The sequence below is a fragment of the Gossypium hirsutum genome, chromosome A01 (genome assembly GCF_007990345.1).
Source record: "Gossypium hirsutum isolate 1008001.06 chromosome A01, Gossypium_hirsutum_v2.1, whole genome shotgun sequence".
Taxonomy (NCBI): Eukaryota; Viridiplantae; Streptophyta; class Magnoliopsida; order Malvales; family Malvaceae; genus Gossypium; species Gossypium hirsutum.
The window spans coordinates 6,676,026-6,701,802 of record NC_053424.1 but is presented as its reverse complement, the minus strand read 5'-3'; the positions used below and the strand labels follow the sequence as shown (position 1 = coordinate 6,701,802).

Below are 25,777 nucleotides of genomic sequence, written 5' to 3'. Positions count from 1 at the left end.
TAATTGTGCTTCTATTGCCTAATTGGAAAATTTTGAGACAAGGATAAGTTACTCTAGTCCATCGTAAAGTTATAAAATTGCTACTGCTATGGTTGTTGTCAATAGTTGTAGTATAATATGCAGTATATATCTAATAATTTGTGTTTTGGTAGGTTCATATAGACATATGGAACACACATAATAGTCGGCATGGCTATCGGTGGTCAAGATTTAATATGTTTCAGGCAAAACTCTTCCTCTACAATTCCTACATCCGAGCTTAGAGGGTATTTGGAGGACCTCGGAGATGTTATGTTTTCAGATGGGAAAAGCCCTTCATTAATACAGAGAAAGTCAAGAGATGGCAAACAAAAAGTATAAGCAACTCATTTATATTTAAGGGCCCTTTCTTCTTTTGTTCGGTAAACACTGATATTTTTACTAAATGTCGTATATTTATGTAAGTGCCCGACATCTTTAACCGTATTTTGCAATCAAGCACCATGCAGTTGGCCAGCATTGCAGAAACATCGAGCGTTCGGCACATTGAGGTACTAAGCCATTGAGGGCTTGGTGGTGATTGGCAAAACCCCTTTGCATTCAAACCCCTTGTCCTCTGTCTCTACGGTTTTCTGATTCCAGTTCTTTATTCTTAAAAATTATATCTAAATTTGTTTATTGTGATCGCGATTCTGTTCGTTCTAAATAACTTTCTCATTGACAAAGAAAGTATGTGTCCCATAAAGAACTGCAAAAAGTTCAAAAACAAAGAAAGTAGTGTTAAACCACTAATGAACATGTCTAGAAGTGTGTATATGGTATATGCCCCATGTTTTGAAGTCTTTACTCTTTAGCATGTCTAAGAGAATGTGTATAGTATTTGCATGTTGAATTTTATATAAGCAAATTAAGTGATCAGTTTACTAATGCAGGGAAGAAGCAGATGAGTTGTGCCAAACGCTGGAGGAGAAAGAGGACAGTTCATGTACTGCCTCAGATCAGTTTTCTTGTATCACAATATAATGAACCTTGCTAAACAAGTTATGGGTGCAATTTAGTTGGAGAGGTTTTTTGTTAGGTCATGTAAGACTTTTGTTGGTTAAACTATTAGAAATTCAAGAGCAAATTGGGTCCTCTAATATAAAAATGAGCAATTTAGTCCTTATATAATTCGTTTTGAAGCAAACAAGTAACTTTTGAATAGTTTTAATATTTTTCTTATCTAAATGCTCGTGGAAAAAATTGAAAATAAACATGTCTAAAAGTTTAATCATAAAAAATCCATCTTTCTACAGAAAATATAACAAAAAAAAGAAGTTAAAATGAACGAAGAAAACAACATTGAAGACCAAAATTGCTTCAAGTCAAATCTAGAAACAAAAATGAAATTGAGAAAATAAAATTTACGTTCTAAATTTTAGAATTCGAAATTGTTGATGCACGAACAATAGAATCCTAATTTGTCAATGGACAGAAAATCACTGATGAGATGAGTTGAAAGGTGCTTTACAGTCGGAAATGGAATACATAATTGGGAATATGAAGAAAAACCCTAATTCATTATGTTGATACAATCATAAGAATATTTAATACTAAGAATTTTATTAAATTATATATTTTTGTTAAATTATATTTAATAATAATTATTTTAAATTATATTTTATAGTATTATATATTATGATTTTAGTAAATTCATATAAGAATATTGATTATTAAGAATTTTATTAAATTATATATTTTAATTATAATATATTTAATAATAATTATGTTTAAATATGATTAAATTATTTATTATTGATATTAATAATCTTATTAAAATTTAAATAACAATAACAATAATCATTTACCAAAACAAATTTATGCTAAGGGTATTCTAGTCATTTTAGTTTTTTCCATTATGCTATTACACCTCTATTCCATTCAACCAAACACAAGATTACTATTACGCCTCTATTCCATTACATTCAACCAAACAGTTGATTTGCTATTACACCTCTATTCCAATACACCTCTAATCCATTACACCTCTAATCCAATACACCTCTAATCCAATACAGCGAACCAAACGTGCCCTTATTTTATTCTTTTCAATAGTATAAGGACTAATTTGATCAAGCCCTATAAATTTTTACTTGCTTTAATAATTTTCGCAATATATTTATGTTATGTTAAGATTATATTTTTGACATTGTCATAATATAATAATAAAATTTTGAATATTGATCATAGGCGAATCTAGGGGGCTGGCAGGGCTCCAGTCCCCCTAAAATAGAAAATTATTATTTAGACCTTCCTAAATTTATGAAGATAAAATTACACTTTAGCCCTCTTTAAAATTATAAAAAGTCAATTAATTCTTTAAAAATTATAAAGATATAGACTATAAAAAATTAAAATTTCATTCAGCTCCCTAAAAAATTGTTCTGGCTGTGCCCATGATATTGATAATTCATTTTATATAGATTCATATATTTTAGTATGATGATTTTTATGTCATTTCATATTTTAGTTATTTTTATAATATTAATTTTTGTTTATAAATTTTAAAAAAATCTGATATTGAAATTTAAATTAATCATTTTAAAAAAAAATTATTTAACATATTCTAAATTTCCCATGTAGATCTTGTGATTAACCGTTTCTTTTTTCCTTTTTCTTTTTATAAATAAACAATTTCTTCTGGATTTGGCATAACTCCCTTGTAAGTAAAAAGCGGTCTTTGTCTTGAAACCCGAAAAGCCCATAAACAAGAGATCCAATATAACGAACAAAAACGGCAAATCTAATCTAATTTACAGTTATGCCATCATCTCCCAAATTCTTCCACTCCCGCCATCCACCGCCGGCCACGCGCCTCACCAGATCAACAGCCCTCTTCGTCTTCTCCACCCTCTCTTTCCTCTTCTCCCTCTACGTTTTCCTTTCCTCCACTGACTGCGGTCACCAATGTCTCTCCGACCTGAGATCCGTTCGGGTTCTTTTGGACAAACCAGGGAATGTCAATATAACTGCTACTTCCGATGGAGATGTTGATGTCAATGGGACCAAGAGGCATAAAGTTATGGGCTTCGTTGGGATCCAAACCGGGTTCCGTTCAGTCGGTCGAAGACGGTCCTTGAGGAAGACTTGGATGCCTTCCGATCATCAGGGCCTTCAACGGTATATATTTTTTCCTAAAATTTGTTAATATATTAAGCTCTGTTCTAGGCACTTTTTTTTTCTTTTACTTGGAAAATGGTATATATTTAATCAAATACAGAAACAATCATGTTTGAATTCACCTAATATTTTAAATTCAAATAATTATTTTTTCAGGTTAGAAGAAGCAACAGGATTAGCTTTTAGGTTTGTAATTGGTAGAACAAATGATAGATCAAAGATGGCACAGCTGGGGAGAGAAGTAGCAAAATATGATGATTTCCTTTTGTTAGATTTTGAGGAGGAATACAGTAAACTCCCTTACAAAACGTTAGTTTCTTTAGTTCCAAATATATGGGTTATCGAATTAGTCATGTTATTGAATTGAAAGAAGGTCCCTTACTTTAGAATGTCTACTTCAGGTTAGCATTCTTTAAAGCTGCCTATGCACTCTATGATTCTGATTTTTATGTCAAAGCTGATGATGATATATATTTGAGGCCAGGTGACTTGATTAGTTTAACTCTTTTATGCAAGTGTTGGGTGGTATTCTTTACCTTCATACAATGACTTTACGTGGTTAGTTGACAATGGTTTATTATCGATTTTCAGATCGACTATCACTTCTATTAGCTAAAGAACGTTCTCACTCTCAGACTTACCTCGGATGCATGAAAAAGGGTCCGGTATTTACTGATCCTAAGTTGAAATGGTTAGTATTCATATTTATATATATATATTCTTTGACCTCTGGTTTAGATATCTACATATTTCAACTGTGTTAATTGGGCTATAAATTTGTTCTCACTATCAATGAGCTTCTACAATTTCAGGCTACATCAATTACATTTCTTTCCACGAATTTGGTTTTAATCACAAGAGATCCTTACTACAAGGGAGGCAAAGAAACTTTCATTTACAGATGACCTATTCCTTGATCTTGAATTATCTTGACAAAAGATGAATTTCATATTTAAAGATCTATGTTGCTCTATACCTAGATATGTATGTACACATGCAAGGCTACATTGTATATAAATGTACATTTCCCGTTTATATGTATCTTGTTCTGTCTATGTGCTCTGCTTTGATGGAAATGGACCTGTAGCATGGAATGTTGCAATGTGCCTTTCCCGTTCATATTTCTCTACTGTGTTTTACTTGTACGTGTACTTTTAGGATGATGAGGATGTGATTTAAGATATTTAAAAAGATAAGTACATCATGGTTTTCTGTTTTAGATCATTTTAGACAAGATTTAGTGTTAGAGTATATGACACCAAAAAGGTAGGATTTATTTATTGCAGATATTCATATATTGTAGAATGATTAGAATTGACTAAATTCATACAGGTATGAGCCACTATCCTATCTACTAGGCTCAGAGTACTTCCTTCATGCCTACGGTCCTTTATATGCTCTTTCAGCTGATGTTGTTGCAAGTTTGGTTGCTCTGAGAAACAACAGGTGGTGCTCATATTTATTTCAAAGCTAATCCCATAATTGTCTGTTAAACAATTTCTCTCTGTTCTTATGTTTCTTGTTCCCTCCTCCTCATATTGGGATCAGGGTTTTCACTACCTGATAGTGTAGGCTTTTCCTGCAAATATTGGTTGTTTTTAACCCTTCTTTCGAACTCTGCATGCTTAGTCTAAATTATTACTCAAATGATTGATTTCTTTTTTGTCAACTTTGTTCACTAAATACATCTACTATAACTAAAAAATTATGCATGCTGATCAAGTCTTTTGTCTTTCCCTTCTCCATTGTTGTGATTGAGGAGGTTGAGGTTTCCTTGTAGTGGAAATTGTAGATTTGCTTAAAAGAAAGTTTAATATTTGGAAAGCTTAATCGAATGTATATTTTGCAACACGTCTTTTCTCATTTTGTAACATTACTTGAGGTGACGTTACTAATGATGCATCCCTTACTTTTCAAATCTCTGATTTGTTACGATTGTTTCTGTTTTGTATGAATTGCAGTTTTCGGATGTTTAGTAACGAAGATGTTACAATCGGTGCATGGATGCTTGCAATGAATGTCAACTTTGAGAATAACCGAAGACTGTGTGAGCGAAAGTGTACGCCTACATTCATTGCTGTCTTGGACATCCCCAAATGTTCAGGTTAGTGTTCAACTAAAGTACTTCAGAGCTTGTTAGGTTCGGCATATGATACCTGAGGATTTGCTTAATATAAATGGTATATATGCCCTACGAGTTTTCTTTGTACGTTTCCATCATTCATATGGTGGAGAACACCATGGGATCTGCGGATATACAAGATTGCCGGTGATATGGATATCTGAATCTTTGAAGCTGAAAATGGTTGTGCAATAGACCAATGGTTTTGAAAGCTATAGATACATTGTGTTCTAACGTTACTCCTGTTTCACAGGACTATGTAATCCGGAGACAAGGATATTGGAACTTCATCGGCAAGAAATGTGCTCAAATGGTTCGACGTTGCCATTGGATGATAAATCGCTTTCCTTGGCCTAAATTCACACAGATTTTTCTAATATTGACAAAGGTGTTTTAAAGAATTTTGCTTGCTCTGCTAAGTTGATCTCTGCTGCCATGCTACACATCTTAACTTCCCTCCTTCGATCACCCCAACCCAATTTTTTTTTCCACAAAGTTCTTTGGTAACATTTTTACCAACAATGTAAGGTTTCCAATATTTTTTTTACATTACCTTTCTTTTTCACCGGTTCAAACCAAAACCAAATTCACAAGGTTCCATTGCCTACTGTAAAATGTACTCTGCTACAAATTGTGATCTTGAAATTACCCCCCCTTCTTTCTCTTTGACATCAAATATTGGTCCCTAAAATTTTCTATTTGGTTAAATTTGTGTTTTTGCAGTGTATGTATCTATGTTTTTCTGCCTTGTGCATTGTCCCAAAGCTGATAATTTACAGTACATAGAAACAGGGGAAATGCAGCAAAATGATATTTGGTTTAACATCCTTAAAAGCTCGAGTTATATGTCTAAATTCTTACAATCTACATTTCCTTTTAAATTAGGGTTAGAAACCAAATACTAATGATTAGCTTAGGAATTTTTTATCATGAATTTTTGGAAACAGAGTTTAAATCCAAACTGGCAATAAATTATCGAAATTAAACTCCAACATACTAATGAAAATTACATTAAGAGTACGTGAAATTTTACCAAAACTAAATTCAACATCTAGGATTAAAAATCATAACCGATAGAACTTGTAATTATTAAAGAGCTAAATTTGTTATTATACTTGTAATCATAATTTTACCCTAACCCCTATTATTTTAAGATCGACATATCTAGTATTTAGAGTTTGCCTCGATTTGGTACCTCTCTCATGGCCCACACCGAAACAGTGCTTTACCCTTAGATATTCAGTCAACTAGTGCTCCTCAACGCATTTTGGGGAGAACTAGCTAGCTCTGGGTTCGAATGGCATTTCACCCCTAACCACAACTCATTCGTTGATTCTTCAACGTCAATCGGTTCAGACCTCAACTTAGTTTCACCCAAGCTTCATCTTGGTCATGGATAGATTACCCAATTTCGAGTCCATAAGCAGTGGTTTAACAGAGGACATTAATGACTAAATAAAAAAAATTGTAATTAGATGAGTAAAACAGACCCAATACTGTTTAAATTTCTATAAAGCTTGAAAATTATTTACTCTTTATGCATATATTTGCAAATTTTCCATTTAATTTGTGAATATATTTTTCTAATCTTGACAAGGTGCCTTAGAAACAGAGGGAAATAATGAGTTATATATCTAAATCCATACAATTTATTTTTACTTTCAAATTAGGATTAAAAACGCAATACGAATTATTAGCTTTGGAGTTATTTTATCATCAAATTTTTGGGAAAATTATTAAGGATTATTATCCTATCTGTTGTGGAGTTAAAATAAGATTAGAAATTTGACCCACCTTAAATTATATTTTAATCATTAAAACTAATTAAATGGTTTACTTGTGAGGAAAAATTATTTACTGAGAGTGGGTAAGAAAAAAAATTATCCTTACATTTTTTTTACTACAAATGAAAACCATTAAATATTTGATAATTGTATTGAAATATTGATTGAAAAGTTTATAGAAGAGATAAACAAACGATGAATAAATACATATATTTAGATATAAAAAAAAACATAATTACTATGCATAAACTCAAACGATACCAAATGAAAGTTACAATAGAAGTGTATGAAATTTGAAAAAAAATACAACACTAAAGGATTAAAATAGATAATCATAATTCACAACAACAACAAGAACTTAATCGAAATTAATTTAAATATAAAATGACTAAAACTCTGAGGACCAAATGGTGGAGCCAAGAAGTTCAATCTTCTTTTGAGCTGCAATTGTATATATGGGTGCACCATTATCACCATTTCGTTCAACTCGAAAGATGATTTTATCACCAGGCCTGAGACGTTTATCTCGAACATATTTATGCCAATCTTTTTGAAACACTGGCTTAGGATAACCACCCCCTTTCCTAATATAATATCCAAAGTTCTTCCAAACCTTACCGGAAACATCGTGCACCGGAAAGGTTATTGTTCGTCCCCCTTCGGAATCGGGCAGATGCTGCAGGAATTCGCTCGGAATCGCTAAGTGCTTATTAACAGCAACCTCGGTCAGGTATTTCTCAAAAGAAGGCATAGTTGAAAGTAGATTATGAGTAGCTAGAAATGAACTTAGAACTCAGCAAAGAAGATTATGAATAGCTAGAAATGAACTTGGAACTCAGCAGAACTCAGCAAAGAAGATAATGGCTTAGAACTCAGCAAAACTCAGTAAAGAAGATTTTATGAGTAGCTAGAAATGAACTCAGAACTCAACAAACCTCAGCAAAGAAGATTATGACTTAGAACTCAGCAAAACTCAGCAAAGAAGATTATGACTTAGAACTCAGCAAAACCCAGCAAAGAAGATTATAAGCAGCTAGAAATGAACTTAGAACTCTGCACTTTTGAATAGGAGGGAAGGATGACGACCCTTATTTATAAACCTAATTTATTAGAAGCGTGAAGACCACGGTACCGACTCGTTCAAGTGGCCTGATTTGAAACGTGTGGAGTATCCCCAAATTAATGCTTTTACATTAAATTCAAAAAGTAAATAATTCTTTTTATTAAAAAGTTCTTTTGTTTCGTTTTTTCAAAATTGGACCCATTTTGAATTATTTACTTTTTAAGTTATAAAATATTTAAGAGTTAAGTATGACTATTATACGAAAAGGTTACTCTAATGTAACAAATTATTCTTTCATGTCTTACTTGCGTCAACAGTATTATCTGCCTTATTTAAATTTTAGACCCGTTTTTTAGGTTTAATTTTAGTTCGATTAAAAATATAAGTCTAAAATTTTATCTAACCCGATTCACTTGTATTAATTTTTTTATATTATTATTTTTATATATGTAATACATTAAAAATATTAAAAATTAAAATAAATATTTTCCAACAAAATAAAAATAAATTAAATATATATATACTTAAAAAACACTAAGATATATACAACTTTACAAGCAAATACCTCTAAAATATTAATAAAATTAACAATAAAATAAGAATTGTATAGTATCCAGATAATAACAACAAAATAGTAACAACATAATAATAACATGGTAGCAAAATAGTGAAATAGAAAACAGCAAGAAAACAGTAAAGAAAAAACATCAGGTTTTTTTTGCATATTCGAGTTAGGTCTGGTTTGGGCAAAAAAGCCTTACTCGAGGCCGGACCATTTTTTGGACCTTATTTTTTTTCCCATGCCTATTTTTTAGGCCTATATTTTTACCCAAACCCTCCCACTTTTCAGTATACTCCAACTATGCCAACATATAACTATATATATTTCTATAATATTTTATATGATTAATATTTTTAACACATAAAATTTAAAATTGAGAAATATTTAAATTTTAATTTATATTCATATATATTTTTTTATATTTTATTAGTAAAGTAGATTCATATGTTGAGTTTGAGTAAAATTGTAAAAGAAGTAAGAAAAAAATTAAAATATGTTGTTAATGTTTGTATTTTAAAAAAATTCAAAATTTATTTGTTAAAAATTTAATTCTCATTTTTTTCTAATTTAAAAATCTCAATCCAATCATTAAAATCGTAAATATTTACTCTTAAATTTTATCAATTTAGAGTTTTGTCAATTTCAATCCTCATGCTTTCGATATATTAATTTCAACTTTTAGAAGCAGCTATTTACTGTCGAATATATTAATTTCAACTTTCGTTTTGTTTCCAGTCCAAAAATTCAGACATCAAAATGTTTTAAGATTCAAGAATCATTAGAAACGGTCAACCCTAACAAAAATTAAAAGCACACTCTACACATTTGTTTCAATATAATATATTAAAATAGGACACGTGTCATAGTGCCATTCAAAATCGATCCAAACTCTTTCAAAAATGGGATAATATAATTTTTAGTCCCTAAATTTGGCAACTGGATTTATTTTGGTACCAATACTTTTTTTGTCCACCTTGACATTTGAACATAATAACTAGGTTCATTTTGGTCCCTGAACTTGAAAATTTTGTACTTTGATGATGTAGAACTCTGATATGTGCCACATCATCACTAGAAAATTAAAAATTTAAGGCTAAAGGGGTATAAAAGCCCCTAAACTTTTACAAAAAAATCAATTAAGCCCCCTCCGTGAAAAATGCACTCAATTAAGTTCTCAAACTCTTAAATTGCATCAATAAAGCCCTTTGACCAACGTTTCCATCATCGACCATTACAACAAATCAAAGTTCATATATCGAATTGCACATTGAATCAAATTTTGTGTATGATTTTGAGATTTGTCCTTTCTTTTCAATAGATAATTTCCATTTATAAGAAAACTAGACATAACAGAAATGGGCTTTAGGCCTAAAGCCCAAGATCCAATGAGAAGCCACCACAACAGACCCGAACGACATGCATGCCATCAAATGATATGCAAAGTAGGCCCTCTCCCAATTTTGAAATCAATATGTGACGATTGAACTTTCATAAGACTTGAAATGGGTTGGAAATGGAGCATGAAAATTAACATGCAGTGGTGCTCGCTTATTATACCATAAGGTATGGTATGGTGGTTATTTATCTCATCCTTTAACCATGTGGTCGCGAGTTTGATCTCCACTCATGGAAATGGAGCATATTTCATAGCTATCCATTTATCTATTTGGAGAACACCATTGCAAGCTTCACAAGTCACAACACTCTACCTTGTTTAAACTCTACTGATCGTGCTAAATTGTGTATTATATTCAATAATATAATTATTTTTTATTTACACAAAAAGCATATAAATAATTCAACACCATACCAATCGAATATACTTATATTTTTAATATGGCATAATAACTTTTTTGACCCTTCAACTTTACAAAAAAAAAGTTATTTTAGCCTTTCTATAACTGCCCGTTTTTAGTGAAATCTGAATAGTAGTTTTGGAACTACAAATTTAGCTATTAAATATTTATTTTATTATTATTTTAGTGTCTATGGAATATTAGTAAGTTCGTATAACAATTTCGTTAAGAAATTTTGACGTTTACATGCTTAATTAAGTGAAAAGGACTAAATCGTAAAAGGTAAAAAAGTAGAATTCTATTAGTTAAAGGTATCTATTAGCTATGAAATTAAATTTTTTTATGGATTTATATGGTAACTAGACCATTATTATTATTAGTGGACATTTATGGACATAAAATAGATGATTTTTACGTTAAAAGATAAGGTTTATTAAGTAATTCAATTAATAAGTTAAAGTTAAAATAATAAAAACAAAACTGTCATCTTTCTAATAGCCATCTTCCACCGAAATTGATATTGGAGAAGCAATGGTTAGGGTTTGAAAGCTTCGTTCACTTGTTAAGCTTGTATGTAAGTGAAATTTCATCCCGTTTTTAATGATTTCTATGTTCTCGAAGTTGTTGTAGTTTAATCCATCTAGCCCAGGGACTAATTTGTAAAATTGTTAAAGTATTAGGGTTTTTCCATGAACATTTTTGCATGATTCTTAAAGTTTAATGAAATATTATGAGTCATTGTTGTTAAATAAAAAAGTTTTGTAAAGTGATTTTTGATGAAATTATCATTTAGGGACTTATTTGTAAAAGTAGTAAAATATCATGGTAAAATTTTGAAATGATGGTTTTTCTCGGTTGATATAAGTCCCTAGGTAATTCGGCTAACATGAAATGTGGATGAAAATGTATAAATACCAATTTACGAGCTTAAGGACTAAATTGTAAAAAAGTTAAAATATTAGAGGCAAAAAAATGTAATTTTGAAAAAGTATGAATTTTGGGCTGAATTGAATAGTATGAATATTAAATGGATTGAATTTTCTTATTTAAATCAAGATAAACCCTATACGTATAGGGTGTTCAATCGGTTAACCGACCCGAACTACCATTAACCGAATTAACTGACCCTTTTAAATCTTTAACTGTTAACCGAACCGAAATTTTTTTAAAAAAAATTAACCGAACCAAACTTTTTTGATTAATTCTGTCGGTTAACCGAATTAACCGAAATTTATATGTTTTTTTATTTTTGGTTAAAATAAATATAAACCATATAAAAAATTAACTGAATTAACCGACCGATTAATTTATACTTCCAAACAATTAAATGAATCGACCGACCCCAACCAAATATTTATATATTATAATATTATTTATTAAGTTCGATTAATTCTGTTAACCGACCGATTTCGAACCGAATTAACCTTTAACCAAAATTTCAAAAAATTATTAATCGACCCCTAATCGAATTAATTCGGTTAACCGACCGATTAACCAAATTCGGTCAGTTAACCGAATTAATTCATTTTTACCCGAAATTTGTACACCCCTATGTACGGATCTAGATCGAGGAAAAGCTAAAGCCTAGGATTAGTTGATCTCGTTCTTATGTCTTTGTAATTGAGGTAAGTTTGTATGTTGAAATAACGTTTTAAGGTTAATTTGATATATATATGTTGTGGTGCTATTTATCACGTAAATGAATGATGGAAATCCAACGAAATTTCGATGATTATCGAGCCCCGTTTGTACCTTATGAATATATAGGATACAATTGACATGTCATTAGGGTTACCATGTTTCGAGTGCTGGTCTTGAATGTCCTACAGATGGTTGAGGTCCTGCATTTGTTGCGGATGCTCGTCAGCTTGTGTAAGCGGCATATGTAGCTTACATTCTGACCGTCAGCTTGTGTGATCAGACCTATTTTATGGCTCGAGTGAGCAACGATGTAAATGAAAAAGAAAAGGAATGGTTTCGACCATATGTTTAGCACACTTTGTGTAAGCTTTCACGCATATCCGATATCATTTTAAGTGGTTCAATAGGCACGTAAAGGGAAGGAACTATAAGTTTTCCAATCGACTATGTTGTGAACTGATGGAAAGGTATGAAATGATACTGATAAAAGTATGCGTATCTATGTTGATGGAAAGTATAAATTCAATGGCACTATGTTCATGTAATCTATCTTACCATGTGATGAATCTATTGAGTTATGTGTTAAAGCACTAACATATGTTGTTGATAATGCTTAGGCTTGTGCCAAACTTATGTTGGATTAAATCATGTTTAGATTATAAGGTTATGCACTGAAATGGTAAGCTATATTCATGATTTACAAACTTACTAAGCATTATATGCTTAATTAGTTTTCTTTCCTATGGTTTTCAGATTATCAGAAGCTTGATTGGTTTGGAAGCTCGTCGGAGGCCTATCACACTATCCAGTGAGTATATTGGTAGATTTTGATGTTTTGACCAAGGTTATAATGGCATGTATAGGGGACTTATGTTTAAAGTTTGAGTTGAATGTTAAGTGTTGATTTTGGTATGTATATATATATGTTGGTTACTTGGTACCATTTTGGAAATGGTTGGTTTGTGTTACTTATGTGAATTTGATGCATGTGTGTAATAGTTCAAATGTTAAGTTATATTGACATGGTATATGGTCAATTTTTGATATGGAATTGAGCTAGATGTGTACGGATGAGATATGGCCAATTATGCATAAGTTTAGGTAAATTTGATTAATTGTGATTGAGGTGCCTATATGGCATATTGGTTGGATTAGTTAATGGCCTATTAAATTGGTCTTATTATGCATGTTTTGGTATGTTTTGGTCTCTTTATTATATGTGTATATTGCTTATAGGTACATGTTTGAAATGGGTGATGGAAATGGCTTGATTTTGGCCAATTTTATGTCCACACGGCCGTGTGTCCCCTGTAGTTTTGAAAGGTTTCAAGTTAGACAGTTACACGGCCTAGCACACGGGCATGTGGCTTGGCCGTGTGACCCAACTCGGAGAGTTACACGGGCTAGGACACGGCCGTGTGTCCCTATTTTTATTGTTACACGGCCTGAGACACGGGTGTGTGTCTCAGCCGTGTGAGGCACACGGCCGTGTAACCCCTGCAGTGTAAAGTTTCTAACTTTTTTCCTCAATGTTCTAAATGTTTTTTATTTAGCCCCAAATCATTTCTAAAATGTTTCTAAGGCCTCGAGGGCTCAATTGAGGGACAATATGCATGTTTATGAATGGATTATGGCATGTTTATATCAATGTTTGGTAATGTATGTTTTTATGTTACGATTTTATGGTAATGCTCTGTAACCCTATTTCGGCGACGAATACGAGTTAGGAGTGTTATACTTTCATTTAGATTTTTGCCTCTTTTAAACCTTAAACTTGCATTACTTGTAAAAATACCCCAAAATGGATGGAAAAGTTTACATTTATTAACTTTGTTGATGTGCCATCTATGTGCTAATGTCACGAGGCTAAAACTTTAATATTGTAAACTATGCGGCCTTAGGCAATTTCTTTTCTCAAATCCACTTAAGTCAACCTAACTCTTAAAAATGAAAATTCACAAAGAAAATTCTCTAAGGCTCCGAAATAAAGCGGAAACAAACTCTCAAACAAAGAAGCAAAAAACGAAAGAAAAGCCATAAGAAAACTCAACACACCAGGTATTTAAGTAAATGCTCTCAAAGTATATTTAATAACTCTAAATGAGATACAATGGATGATTACAATTGAGAGAGAAGACCGATATTTATAGTTGAGCTCCCCAAACCAACAGTATAGTTTAAATTACATCGACAGTCAAGATTAAAGCCTATCTACAATATGAGAGTCTTAAGAAATTTAAACTCTATACAATATCATCATTTATGACTTACAATATTCATCATGATAACTTTAGTTTTACTAGAGTGGTCCATTGGACCACCAAGACTTGAAGTATATGGGTTTCTCTATATGCTCCACAAATCGAGTTAGTTCAAGTTGGTCAAATGAGCCCCATTTAATCAATTGATTTCATGGGATACTCTGTATGCATTATTCATGGCTTTAGTCTACAACACGTGACACTAGTTCACGTGTATGCCATATTAGCAATTAATTAGTTTTTTTAAAATTAAAAAAGTTAAAAAATTATATTTTTATAGTTTTTAATTTTTTTGAATAATTTGTATATTTTTAATTTTTAAAAAGTTGATTAATTGTTGATGTGACATTCACGTGGTAATTCTCCATCAGCAAAATTAACAAACATTATTTTTTCCATTCATTTTAAAGTGATTTGACAAACAACGCAAGTTTAAGGGCTAAATATGTGAAAAATTACTTCTTCTTTTTTGTAAAGTTGAAGGGCCAAATAAATCCTTTTCTTTTAATATTTAATGTATAAATATTTTTAATTTATTCAAAATTTAATATGTACTTTTTTTCGATTTGATTCCAACTTGATTTGAAGCATGGGATAAGATTGTTATGAAATTGGATTGAGTTGATTAATATTTAATAACAAAAAAAATTAACCAAAAGATGGCTTTTCATTAATAAAAGAAAAACAAACAAGCAATAATATTAAGTGATAACTAGTACCCAAGCCAATAGATTTACTTCGTACATCTATCTCTAAACCCTGTATTAACATTAAGAGAAGAAGTGATATCTGCAACAAAAACAGATAAAAGAAACGTGGAAGGGACTTCCCAATCTTGATGATAAGCATGTAACAAAGCCACCCTAGCAAGCTCGTGAGTCGCCTTGCTAGCAGTTCGTCTAATCCAACTAAAAAGAAAATCTCTATAACATATAATCTTGAAGAACAATACCAAATTCAGAATAACAAAATGAGAAGAATTGAACGCAATGATAATATGATTACAATACCTTGATTCTTCAACCAAGAGAGAGCCTCCCTAATGGCAATTAATTCGGCCAATCTCGACAGGAAATCAGAGAGGAACATACGGGTTGGCTCAACTATAACTCGACCTACGCAAAGCTCGAGTAAGAAAAAATAGAAAAGAAAAAAATTACGATGTAGCTTAAACGAGCCGCCCATTTTGACCAATTGCTACAAGTATTTGTTGGTGAATTGCACGTTCATTTTAGGCATTGCATTTGCATATACTAATTGTTTGGTTTTCTCCTCTTTTAGAACCGAATCTTTGGTTTCAATTTAGTCCCAATAATCCAACATAAAATGTTTTGTAATACACAAATCACTTAATTCTATGTCAAACCGAAAAGCTCACCCTACACATTTGTTTCCAAAACCGGCCATTTTTAGTTGAAAGAAATTAAAATATGGTTCAAATAGATGTACTCTTTATATATTTATAATTTAATATTTCTATTTTTACTTTTAAATTTTATTTTTCTATTTTTCAATTTTGGTTTAATTGTTAACATGATTGAAATTTTTTTGTTTATCCCACTAGTGTAGCATTTTAAAATAAAAGTAATACGGCTCACTTCATAATCCTGTGAGAAAAATATTAATATTGTAATAAATCTGAATTTAAAAAAAAACTTCATCGTATTAACAATTAAAGTTGTATTTTTAAATCCAAAAAGTAAATGGACTAAATTATTCTAAATAAATATAAAAAGACTAAATTTCAAATGTAAAAAATATTTTAACTTTTCAAAAAATGATAGATAGGGCAAATACTTGATACTCTTAGGGACGCAATCAAGATAAAACCTTAATGGTCAAATATAAATAGAGTTCTTAAACTCTACAAGTAGAGTCACGGGTTGACTTGTGTCTTATAGTAAAATATTAAAAACAAAGACCCGTGACAATTTTTTAAGATTATTTGTGAAATAAAAAGTATATATACTATCAGTGTACCAAATACTATCCTAAATAATATGCAATAACATTTATTGTTAAAATAAAAAAAAAGCATACTCAACTTATCAAAATAGAACACATGAAAATAATCTTTAAATGAATCGATATCATGTTTCAAAGAAGGGATATCAAAATTTTCATTGTCCTCAATTCCTCAATTTTAGAAAGATTACTATAAGAAATTAAAGGAGGAATGAGATTCATAGACTGCTCAATTGAGCTTAATGTTTCAACATTTTTCATTTAGAGAAGAAAAAAAATCAATTGTAGATTTTCAGATCGACTATCACTTCTATTAGCTAAAGAACGTTCTCACTCTCAGGCAAACCTTGGCTGCATGAAAAAGGGTCCGGTATTTACTGATCCTAAGCTGAAATGGTTAGTATTCATATATATATATATGTGTGTGTGTGTGTGTTCTTAACCTATGGGATAAGTGTTTCTCGTTAGTTGATGGGATTTAGCAAACTTGGGTAGATTTTTTTTTTTGTGTGTGTAAAGGCAATGATAGTATGAAACGACTGTACAAATCCTAAAGAAATTGAAAAGCACGACAGTTAATTGGGCTATAAATTTGTTCTCACTATCAATAAGCTTCTAAAATTTCAGGCTATATCAGTTACATTTCTTTCCACGAATTTGGTTTTAATCACAAGAGATCCTTACTACAAGAGAGGCAAAGAAACTATTGGAACCCACCCATTTGTTTGAAAAGTCAAAATGGGTGGGCACCGAAAGTAGAAAGTAATATTGGTTGGCAAGTTGGGTTAAAAGTTGGCATGGGATAATTGCAATTTTAGTCCCTAATTGTATAGGGACATTGCAAGTTGATCCTTGAACCTCAACTATAAATAGGCCTAACCATTTCTCACTTTCTTCATCCCATAATTGCCATTCTCTACTTAAGGCATTATTCTCTCTCTCTATTTGTAAATTTCACTTGTAATTTTTGGAGTGAAATATATTTGGTAGTGCCCGAGGACGTAGGCAAAATTTGCTGAACCTCGTTAAAATTCTGGTGTTCTTTATTATTTATTTTGCATATTTTGTGAATGTGATTGTAGTGATTTATTGTGCTATTAAATTACGATAGAGGGATATTCTGGCTAGGAAAGACTTGGTATTTAAGTGATCTTCGTGATCTACCTCTCTTTCCTGGGAATTGAACTTAGTGTAATTTTTCAGTACAATATTTTTTCTCTTTCACACGCTTCCGCACAACAATTGGTACCAGAGCCAGATTCGTACTTGGGGAATACGACCATTTACGGTACTATTCACGTATACGACACTATTTACGTATACAGTACTATTTACGTATACAGCACTATTCACGTATACGGTACTGTTCACGTATACAGTAGTTGGGATTGAGGAGAAAAATGGCAGCAGCATCGTCATCAGCAAGGACTACTGTGACAAATGCAAAATTTGAAGTAGAGAAATTTGACGGTACCAATAATTTTGGTATGTGGCAATGTGAGATCCTGGATGTCTTATGTCAGCAAGAGCTAGATATAGCCCTTGAAGAAAAACCTGACAAGATGGATGACAAGGAGTGGGCCAAGATCAATAGACAGGCGTGTGGTACAATCCGCCTATGTTTGGCCAAAGAACAGAAGTACTCTGTCATGAGGGAGACATCAGCGAAGAAGTTATGGGATACACTGGAAGAAAAGTTTCTAACGAAAAGTCTTGAAAATAGGCTTTATATGAAAAAGAAACTTTATCGATTCGCATATGCGCCCGGTATGTCGATGAATGACCATGTGAACTCATTCAATAAAATTTTAGCAGACTTGCTAAATTTGGATGAGAAATTTGAAGATGAAGACAATGCATTATTGTTGTTGAATTCCCTTCCTGATGAATATGATCATCTTACCACCACATTGCTTCATGGGAAGGACACGATCACATTTGATGCAGTCTGTAGTGCGTTGTATAGATCTGAGACTCGAAAGAAAGATAAAAGAGATCACAGAGATACAACTGCAGAAGTCTTAACAGTAAGAGGTCGTTCACACAGCAGCAAATCTGGTGAAGGGAAAAGTCCAAAGGGAGACCCGCCAAAGATGAATGTGCTTTTTGCCGTGAAAAAGGGCATTGGAAAAAGAATTGTCCTAAGTTACAAAAGGGCAAGGCTATTTCTAATGCATGTGTAGCGGAGCATGATGAGGAGTCAGACTTTAGCTTGGTTGGCATGGCAATGGCATGTCAAACGGATGAGTGGATTTTGGATTCAGGATGTACTTACCATATGTGTCCTAATAAGGACTGATTTTCTAGTCTTAAAGAGCTAGAAGGTGGAATTGTTCTTATGGGCAATGATAGTGCTTGTAAGACAATGGGAGTGGGTACAGTCCAATTGAATAATCACGACGACTCAATCCAAGTCTTGACAGATGTTCGCTACGTACCTAGCCTGAAGAAAAATCTCATCTCATTAGGGGCCCTAGAATCTAAAGGGCTCACAATAACTTTGAGAGATGGATTACTAAAAGTAGTAGCTGGGCAACTAACGGTGATGAAAGGCACAAGAAGAAATAACTTGTACTTTTTAAATGGAAGTACAGTTATTGGATCAACATCAACAGTTTCTACAAAAGATGTAGATTCAGAGGCTACCAAATTATGGCATATGCGATTGGGACATGCTGGTGAAAAAGCTTTGCAGACATTGGCGAAGCAAGGCTTGTTGAATGGTGTAAATTCTTGCAAAATGGAATTCTGTGAACATTGTGTTCTAGGCAAACAGAAGAGGGTAAAATTTGGTACAGCAATTCACAATACGAAAGGAATTTTGGACTACGTTCACAATGATGTGTGGGGACCTACCAAAGTAGCTTCTTTGGGAGGTATGCACTATTTTGTTACTTTTGTTGATGATTATTCAAGAAAAGTATGGGTGTATCTAATGAAAAGAAAAGTGAAGTTTTGGATGCATTTCTAAAATGGAAGAAGATGGTGGAGACTCAGACTGGTCGAAAGGTCAAACGACTTCGATCAGATAATGGTACTGAGTACAAAAACGATCCATTTCTACAAGTATGCCAAGATGAGGGCATTGTGCGACACTTCACTGTTCAGGATACACCACAGCAGAATGGGGTGGCAGAACGCATGAATCGAACTATACTGGAGAAAGTTCGATGTATGTTGTCCAATGCTGGATTGGGCAAGGAATTTTGGGCTGAGGCAGTTACATATGCGTGCTATCTAATTAACCGTTTGCCATCAGCTGCAATAAATGGAAAAACTCCTATGGAGATGTGGACTGGTAAATCTGCTACTGATTATGATTCTTTGCATGTATTTGGTTCCACTGCATATTATCATGTAAAAGAATCTAAGTTAGACCCAAGAGCAAAGAAAGTATTATTCTTGGGTATAACTGATGGAGTAAAAGGATACCGTCTCTGGTGTCCTAATACAAGGAAGATTGTTTTCAGTAGAGATGTGACTTTTGATGAATCAACCATGTTAAAGTACAATGATTCACAAAGGGATGACAAAACCAGTAGTACTTTGCAACAGGTGGAGCTTGAAAAGGTTAAGGATGATCTAGCTAATATTGAAGGGACAAATGATGAAGAGGTTCCTACCGAAGAACCTCTACAGCAACAAGATTCAATTGCATATAGGAGGCCAAGAAGAGAGATTTGTAAGCCTGCTCGCTTTGATGATATAGTGGCCTATGCACTTCCAATTGCAGATGATGATGTTCCTTCTACTTACACAGAAGCAATAAGTAACCCTGATGGTGTAAAGTGGAAGCAAGCAATGAATGAAGAAATGCAGTCTCTTCATAAAAATAGGACCTAGGAGTTGGTGACACTGCCCAAGGGAAAGAAGGCAATTGGATGTAAATGGGTATATGCAAAGAAGGAAGGATTTCCTGGTAAAAATGAAATTCGATACAAGGCTAGATTGGTAGCAAAGGGTTACGCTCAGAAAGAAGGAATAGACTACAATGAAGTGTTTTCTCCAGTTGTGAAGCATTCGTTTATTCGGATTTTGCTAGCATTGGTTACGCAATATGATCTTGAACTAGTTCAACTTGATGTGAAGACCGCGTTTTTACAAGGTGATTTGGAAGAGGAAATCTATATGACTCAGCCAGATGGATTCAAGGTTGCTGGAAAAGAAAATTGGGTTTGCAAACTGACAAAGTCACTTTATGGATTGAAGCAATCTCCGAGGCAGTGGTACAAGCGATTTGATCAGTTCATGAAAGGGCAAAGGTACACAAGAAGTAAATTTGATCATTGCGTGTATTTTCAGAAACTACAAGAAGGAACTTTCATATACTTGCTCTTATATGTTGATGATATGCTAATAGCATCTAAGAGCAAAGTTGAGATTGAAAGATTGAAGACTCAACTCAATCTCGAGTTTGAGATGAAAGATCTAGGAGAAGCTAAAAAGATTCTCGGCATGGAAATATGGAGAGATAGAGCTCATGATAGAGTTAGCTTATCTCAGAAGCAGTATTTGAAAAAGGTACTACAGCAGTTTGGCATGAACGAGCAGACAAAACCTGTAAGTACCTCGTTGGCTTCTCATTTCAAGCTTTCTGCACAACTATCTCCTTCGACGAATACGGAATGAGAATACATGTTGCAAGTTCCGTATTCTAATGCAGTGGGTAGCTTGATGTATGCAATAGTGTGTACAAGACCCGACATTTACAGGCAGTTAGTATAGTGAGCAGGTATATGCATAATCGTGGAAAAGGACATTGGCAAGCTGTGAAATGGATTCTACGGTATATTCAGAAGACCGTGGATGTTGGATTACTGTTCAAGCAGGATAATACACTTGGTAAAGGTGTTATTGGGTACGTTGATTCTGACTATGCCGGTGATTTGGACAAGCGAAGATCAACCACCGGTTATGTGTTTACACTTGCTGGAGGACCAATAAGTTGGAAGTCTACACTACAGTCTACAGTTGCGTTGTCAACCACAGAAGCCGAGTACATGGCTGTAACAGAGGCTGTAAAGGAGGCTATTTGGTTACAAGGTATGGCTAAAACCTTGGCGTTGGTTCAGGAGCATATTAACGTGTATTATGATAGTCAAAGTGCTATTCATTTAGCAAAGAATCAAGTCTATCATGCACGTACAAAGCATATCGACGTACGATTCCATTTTGTGCGGGAAATTATTGAAGAGGGGAAAATTTGTCTTCAGAAGATCAAGACTGCAGATAATCCCGCAGATATGATGACCAAGGTGGTAACAGCAACCAAGTTCGAACATTGTTTGAACTTGATTAATATCCTGCAAGTTTAACAGTTGAAGAAGGCACTATCAAGTATTGTTGTCAAAGGCAGAAAGAATTGTGTGAAGATAAGATTATCCTAATCAAATCTTCAAGGTGGAGATTATTGGAACCCACCCATTTGTTTGAAAAGTCAAAATGGGTGGGCACCGAAAGTAGAAAGTAATATTGGTTGGCAAGTTGGGTTAAAAGTTGGCATGGGATAATTGCAATTTTGGTCCCTAATTATATAGGGACATTGCAAGTTGATCCTTGAACCTCAACTATAAATAGGCCTAACCATTTCTCACTTTCTTCATCCCATAATTGTCATTCTCTACTTAAGGCATTATTCTCTCTCTCTATTTGTAAATTTCACTTGTAATTTTTGGAGTGAAATATATTTGGTAGTGCCCGAGGACGTAGGCAAAATTTGCTGAACCTCGTTAAAATTCTGGTGTTCTTTATTATTTATTTTACATATTTTGTGAATGTGATTGTAGTGATTTATTGTACTATTAAATTACGATAGAGGGATATTCTAGCTAGGAAAAACTTGGTATTTAAGTGATCTTCGTGATCTACCTCTCTTTCCTGGGAATTGAACTTAGTGTAATTTTTCAGTACAATATTTTTTCTCTTTCACACGTTTCCGCACAACAGAAACTTTCATTTACAGATGACCTATTAAGATATCATTGATCTTGAATTACCTTGACAAAAGATGAATTTCATATTTAAAGATCTATGTTGCCTTATACCTTGAAATGTATGTACACATGCAAGGCTACATTGTATATAAATGTACATTTCCCGCTTATATGTATGTTGTTCTATGTGCCCTCCTTTGATGGAAATGGACCATTAGCATGGAACGTTGCAATGTGCCTTTCCCATTTATATTTTTCTACCGTGTTTTACTTGTACGTGTACTCTTAGGATGATGAGGATGTGATTTAAGATATTTAAAAAGATAAGAATATCATGGTTTTCTGTTTTGAATCATTTTAGACAAGATTTAGTGTTAGAGTATATCACACCAAAAAGGTAGGATTTATTTATTGCAGATATTCATATGTTGTAGAATGATTGGAATTGACTAAATTCTTACAAGTATGAGCCACTATCCTATCTACTAGGCTCGGAGTTCTTCCTTCATGCCTATGGTCCTTTTTTTGCTCTTTCAGCTGATGTTGTTGCAAGTCAACAGGTGGTGTTCATATTTATTTCAGAGCTAATCCCATAACTGTCTGTTAAACAATTTCTCTCTTTTCTTATGTTTCTTGTTCCCTCCTCCTCATATTGGGATCAGGGTTTTCACTGGCTGACAGTGTAGGCTTTTCCTGCAAACATTGGCTGATTTTAACCCTTCTTTTGAACTCTGCATGCTTATTCTAAATTATTACTCAAACGATTGATTTCTTTTTTGTTCGGCCATGGCCATCAATTTGTTCACTAAATACATCTACTATAACTAATAAACTATGCATGCTGATCAAGTCTTTTGTCTTTCCCTCCTCCACTGTTGTGATTGAAGAGATTGAGGGCTGCTTGTAGTGGAAATTGTAGATTATCTTAAATGAAAAGTTTAATATTTGGAAAGCTTAATCGAATGTTTATTTTGCAACACGTCTTTTCTCATTTCGTAACAGTAGTTGAGGTGACGTTACTAATGACACATCCCTTACTTTTCAAATCTCTGATTTGTTACGTTTCTGTTTAGTATGAATTGCAGTTTTCGGATGTTTAGTAACGAAGATGTTACAATCGTTGCATAGATGCTTGCAATGAATGTCAACTTTGAGAACAACCGAAGACTGTGTGAGCGAAAGTGTACGACTACATTCATCGCTGTCTTGGATATCCCCAAATGTTCAGGTTAGTGCTCAACTAAAGCATACAAATAGTCATTTCAAGCTTGCCAAAGTACTTCAGAGCTTGTTAGGTTCGGCAAATGATACCTGAGGATTTGCTTAATATAAATGGTATATTTGCCCCACGAGTTTTCTTTATACGTTTCCATCATTCATATGGTGGAGAACACCATGGGATCTGCCGATATAAAAGATTGCCGGTGATATGGATATCTGAATCTTTGAAGCTGAAAACGGTTGTGCAATAGTCCAATGGTTTTGAAAGCTATAGATACATTGTGTTCTAACGTTACTCCTGTTTCACAGGACTATGTAATCCGGAGACAAGGACATTGGAACTTCATCGGCAAGAAATGTGCTCAAATGGTTCAACGTTCCCATCGGATGATAAATAGCTTTCCTTGGCCTAAATTCACACAGATTTTTCTAATATTGACAAAGGTGTTTTAGAGAATTGCTTGCTCTGCTAAGTTGATCTCTGTTGCCATGCTACACATCTTAACCTCCCTCCTTCAATCACCCCAACCCAATTTTGTTTTCCCATTTTTACCAACAATAAGTTTTCCAATATATTTTTTTACATTACCATTGTTTTTTAGCGGTTCAAACCAAAACCAAATTCACAAGGTTCCATTGCCTACCGTAAAATGTACTCTGCTACAAATTGTGATCTTGAAATTACCCCCCCCCCCTTGCTCTTTGACATCATATTGGTCCCTAAATCTTTCTATTTGGTTAAATTTGTGTTTTTGCAATGTATGTATCTATGTTTTTCTGCCTTGTGCATTGTCCCAAAGCTGATCGCTTATAGTAAATAGAAACAGGGGAAATGCAACAAAATGATATTTGGTTTAACATCCTTAAAAGCTCTAGTTTTATGTCTAAATTCTTACAATCTACATTTCCTTTTAAATTAGGGTTAGAAACCAAATACCAATGATTAGCTTAGGAATTTATCATGAATTTTTGAAAACAGAGTTTAAATCCAAACTGGAAATAAATTATCGAAATTAAACTCTAACAATACTAATGAAAATTACATCAAGAGTACATGAAATTTTACCAAAACCAAATACAACATCAAGGATTAAAAATACATAATCATAATTCATATAACTTGTAATTATTAAAGAGCTAAATTTGTTATTATACTTGTAATCATACTTTTTTTGTACCACTCTTGCGGCCCACACCGAAACAGTGCTTTTACCCTTAGATGTTCAATCAATTGTTACGCCTCAACGCATTTTGGAAAGAACCAGCTAGCTCTAAATTTGAATGGCGTTTCACCCTTAATCACAACTCACCTACTAATCCTTCAATATCAATCGGTTCAGATCTCAACTTAATTTCACCTAAGCTTCATCCTAGTCATGGATAGATTACCCATGTTCGGGTCCATAAGCAATGATTTAACAGATACTAAATCAAAAAACTTTGTAATTAAGTGAGTAAAACAGACCCAATATTGTTTAAATGTCTATAGAACTTTAATGATTATTAAGGATAGCTTTGGAGCTATTTTATCATCAACTTTTTGGGAAAATTATTAAGGATTATTATCCTATCTGTTGTGGAGTTAAAATAAGATTAGAAGTTTGACTCACCTTAAATTATATTTTAATTATTAAAACTAATTAAATGGTTTACTTGTGAAGAAAATTATTTACTGAGAGTGGATAAGAAAAAAAAATTATCCTTACATTTTTTTTTACTACAAATGAAAAGCATTAAATATTTGATAATTGTATTGAAATATTGATTGACCAGAGAGATAAACAAACGATGAATACATATATCTAGATATAAAAAAAGTATAATTAATATGCATAAACTCAAATGAAAGTTACAATAGAAGTGCATGAAATTTGAAAAAAAAAATACAATACTAAAGGATTAAAATAGATAATCATAATTCACAACAACAACAAGAACTTAATCGAAATTAATTTAAATATAAAATGACTAAAACTCTGAGGACCAAATGGTGGAGCCAAGAAGTTCAATCTTCTTTTGAGCTGCAATTGTATATATGGGTGCACCATTATCACCATTTCGTTCAACTCGAAAGATGATTTTATCACCAGGCCTGAGACGTTTATCTCGAACATATTTATGCCAATCTTTTTGAAACACTGGCTTTGGATAATCATCCCCTTTCCTAATATAATATCCAAAGTTCTCCCAAACCTTACCGGAAACATCGTGCACCGGAAAAGTTATTGTTCGTCCCCCTTCGTAATCGGGCAGATGCTGCACGAAGTCGCTCGGAATCGCTACTTGCTTTT

General features: G+C 33.0%; 1 protein-coding gene, 1 long non-coding RNA gene and 1 pseudogene across 2 annotated transcripts; all 3 read left to right on the top strand.

Annotated features, from left to right (window-relative positions):
• The first annotated feature begins 171 nt into the window (after positions 1–171).
• LOC121204712 (uncharacterized) lies at positions 172–1,144 on the top strand. The gene is made up of 2 exons (XR_005899905.1): positions 172–530; positions 912–1,144. It is a non-coding gene; the product is annotated as an uncharacterized lncRNA (long non-coding RNA).
• Positions 1,145–2,669: 1,525 nt separating this feature from the next.
• On the top strand, positions 2,670–5,728 carry LOC107916903 (probable beta-1,3-galactosyltransferase 14). The gene is made up of 7 exons (XM_016846274.2): positions 2,670–3,138; positions 3,295–3,447; positions 3,540–3,622; positions 3,730–3,829; positions 4,471–4,584; positions 5,100–5,242; positions 5,514–5,728. The coding sequence occupies exons 1-7, from the start codon at positions 2,780–2,782 to the stop codon at positions 5,615–5,617; spliced, it is 1,056 nt and encodes a 351-aa protein (XP_016701763.1). The 5' UTR covers positions 2,670–2,779; the 3' UTR covers positions 5,618–5,728.
• Positions 5,729–15,409: 9,681 nt separating this feature from the next.
• On the top strand, positions 15,410–24,262 carry LOC107917221 (probable beta-1,3-galactosyltransferase 14; annotated as a pseudogene).
• Positions 24,263–25,777: the final 1,515 nt, after the last annotated feature.

Coding starts and splice junctions, on each gene's coding strand:
- LOC107916903 (XM_016846274.2), top strand. CDS start 2,780: ATGCCATCATCTCCCAAATTCTTCCACTCCCGCCATCCACCGCCGGCC. Junction 3,448..3,539: donor AGTAAACTCCCTTACAAAAC/GTTAGTTTCTTT, acceptor TGTCTACTTCAG/GTTAGCATTCTTTAAAGCTG. Junction 4,585..5,099: donor GTTGCTCTGAGAAACAACAG/GTGGTGCTCATA, acceptor TATGAATTGCAG/TTTTCGGATGTTTAGTAACG.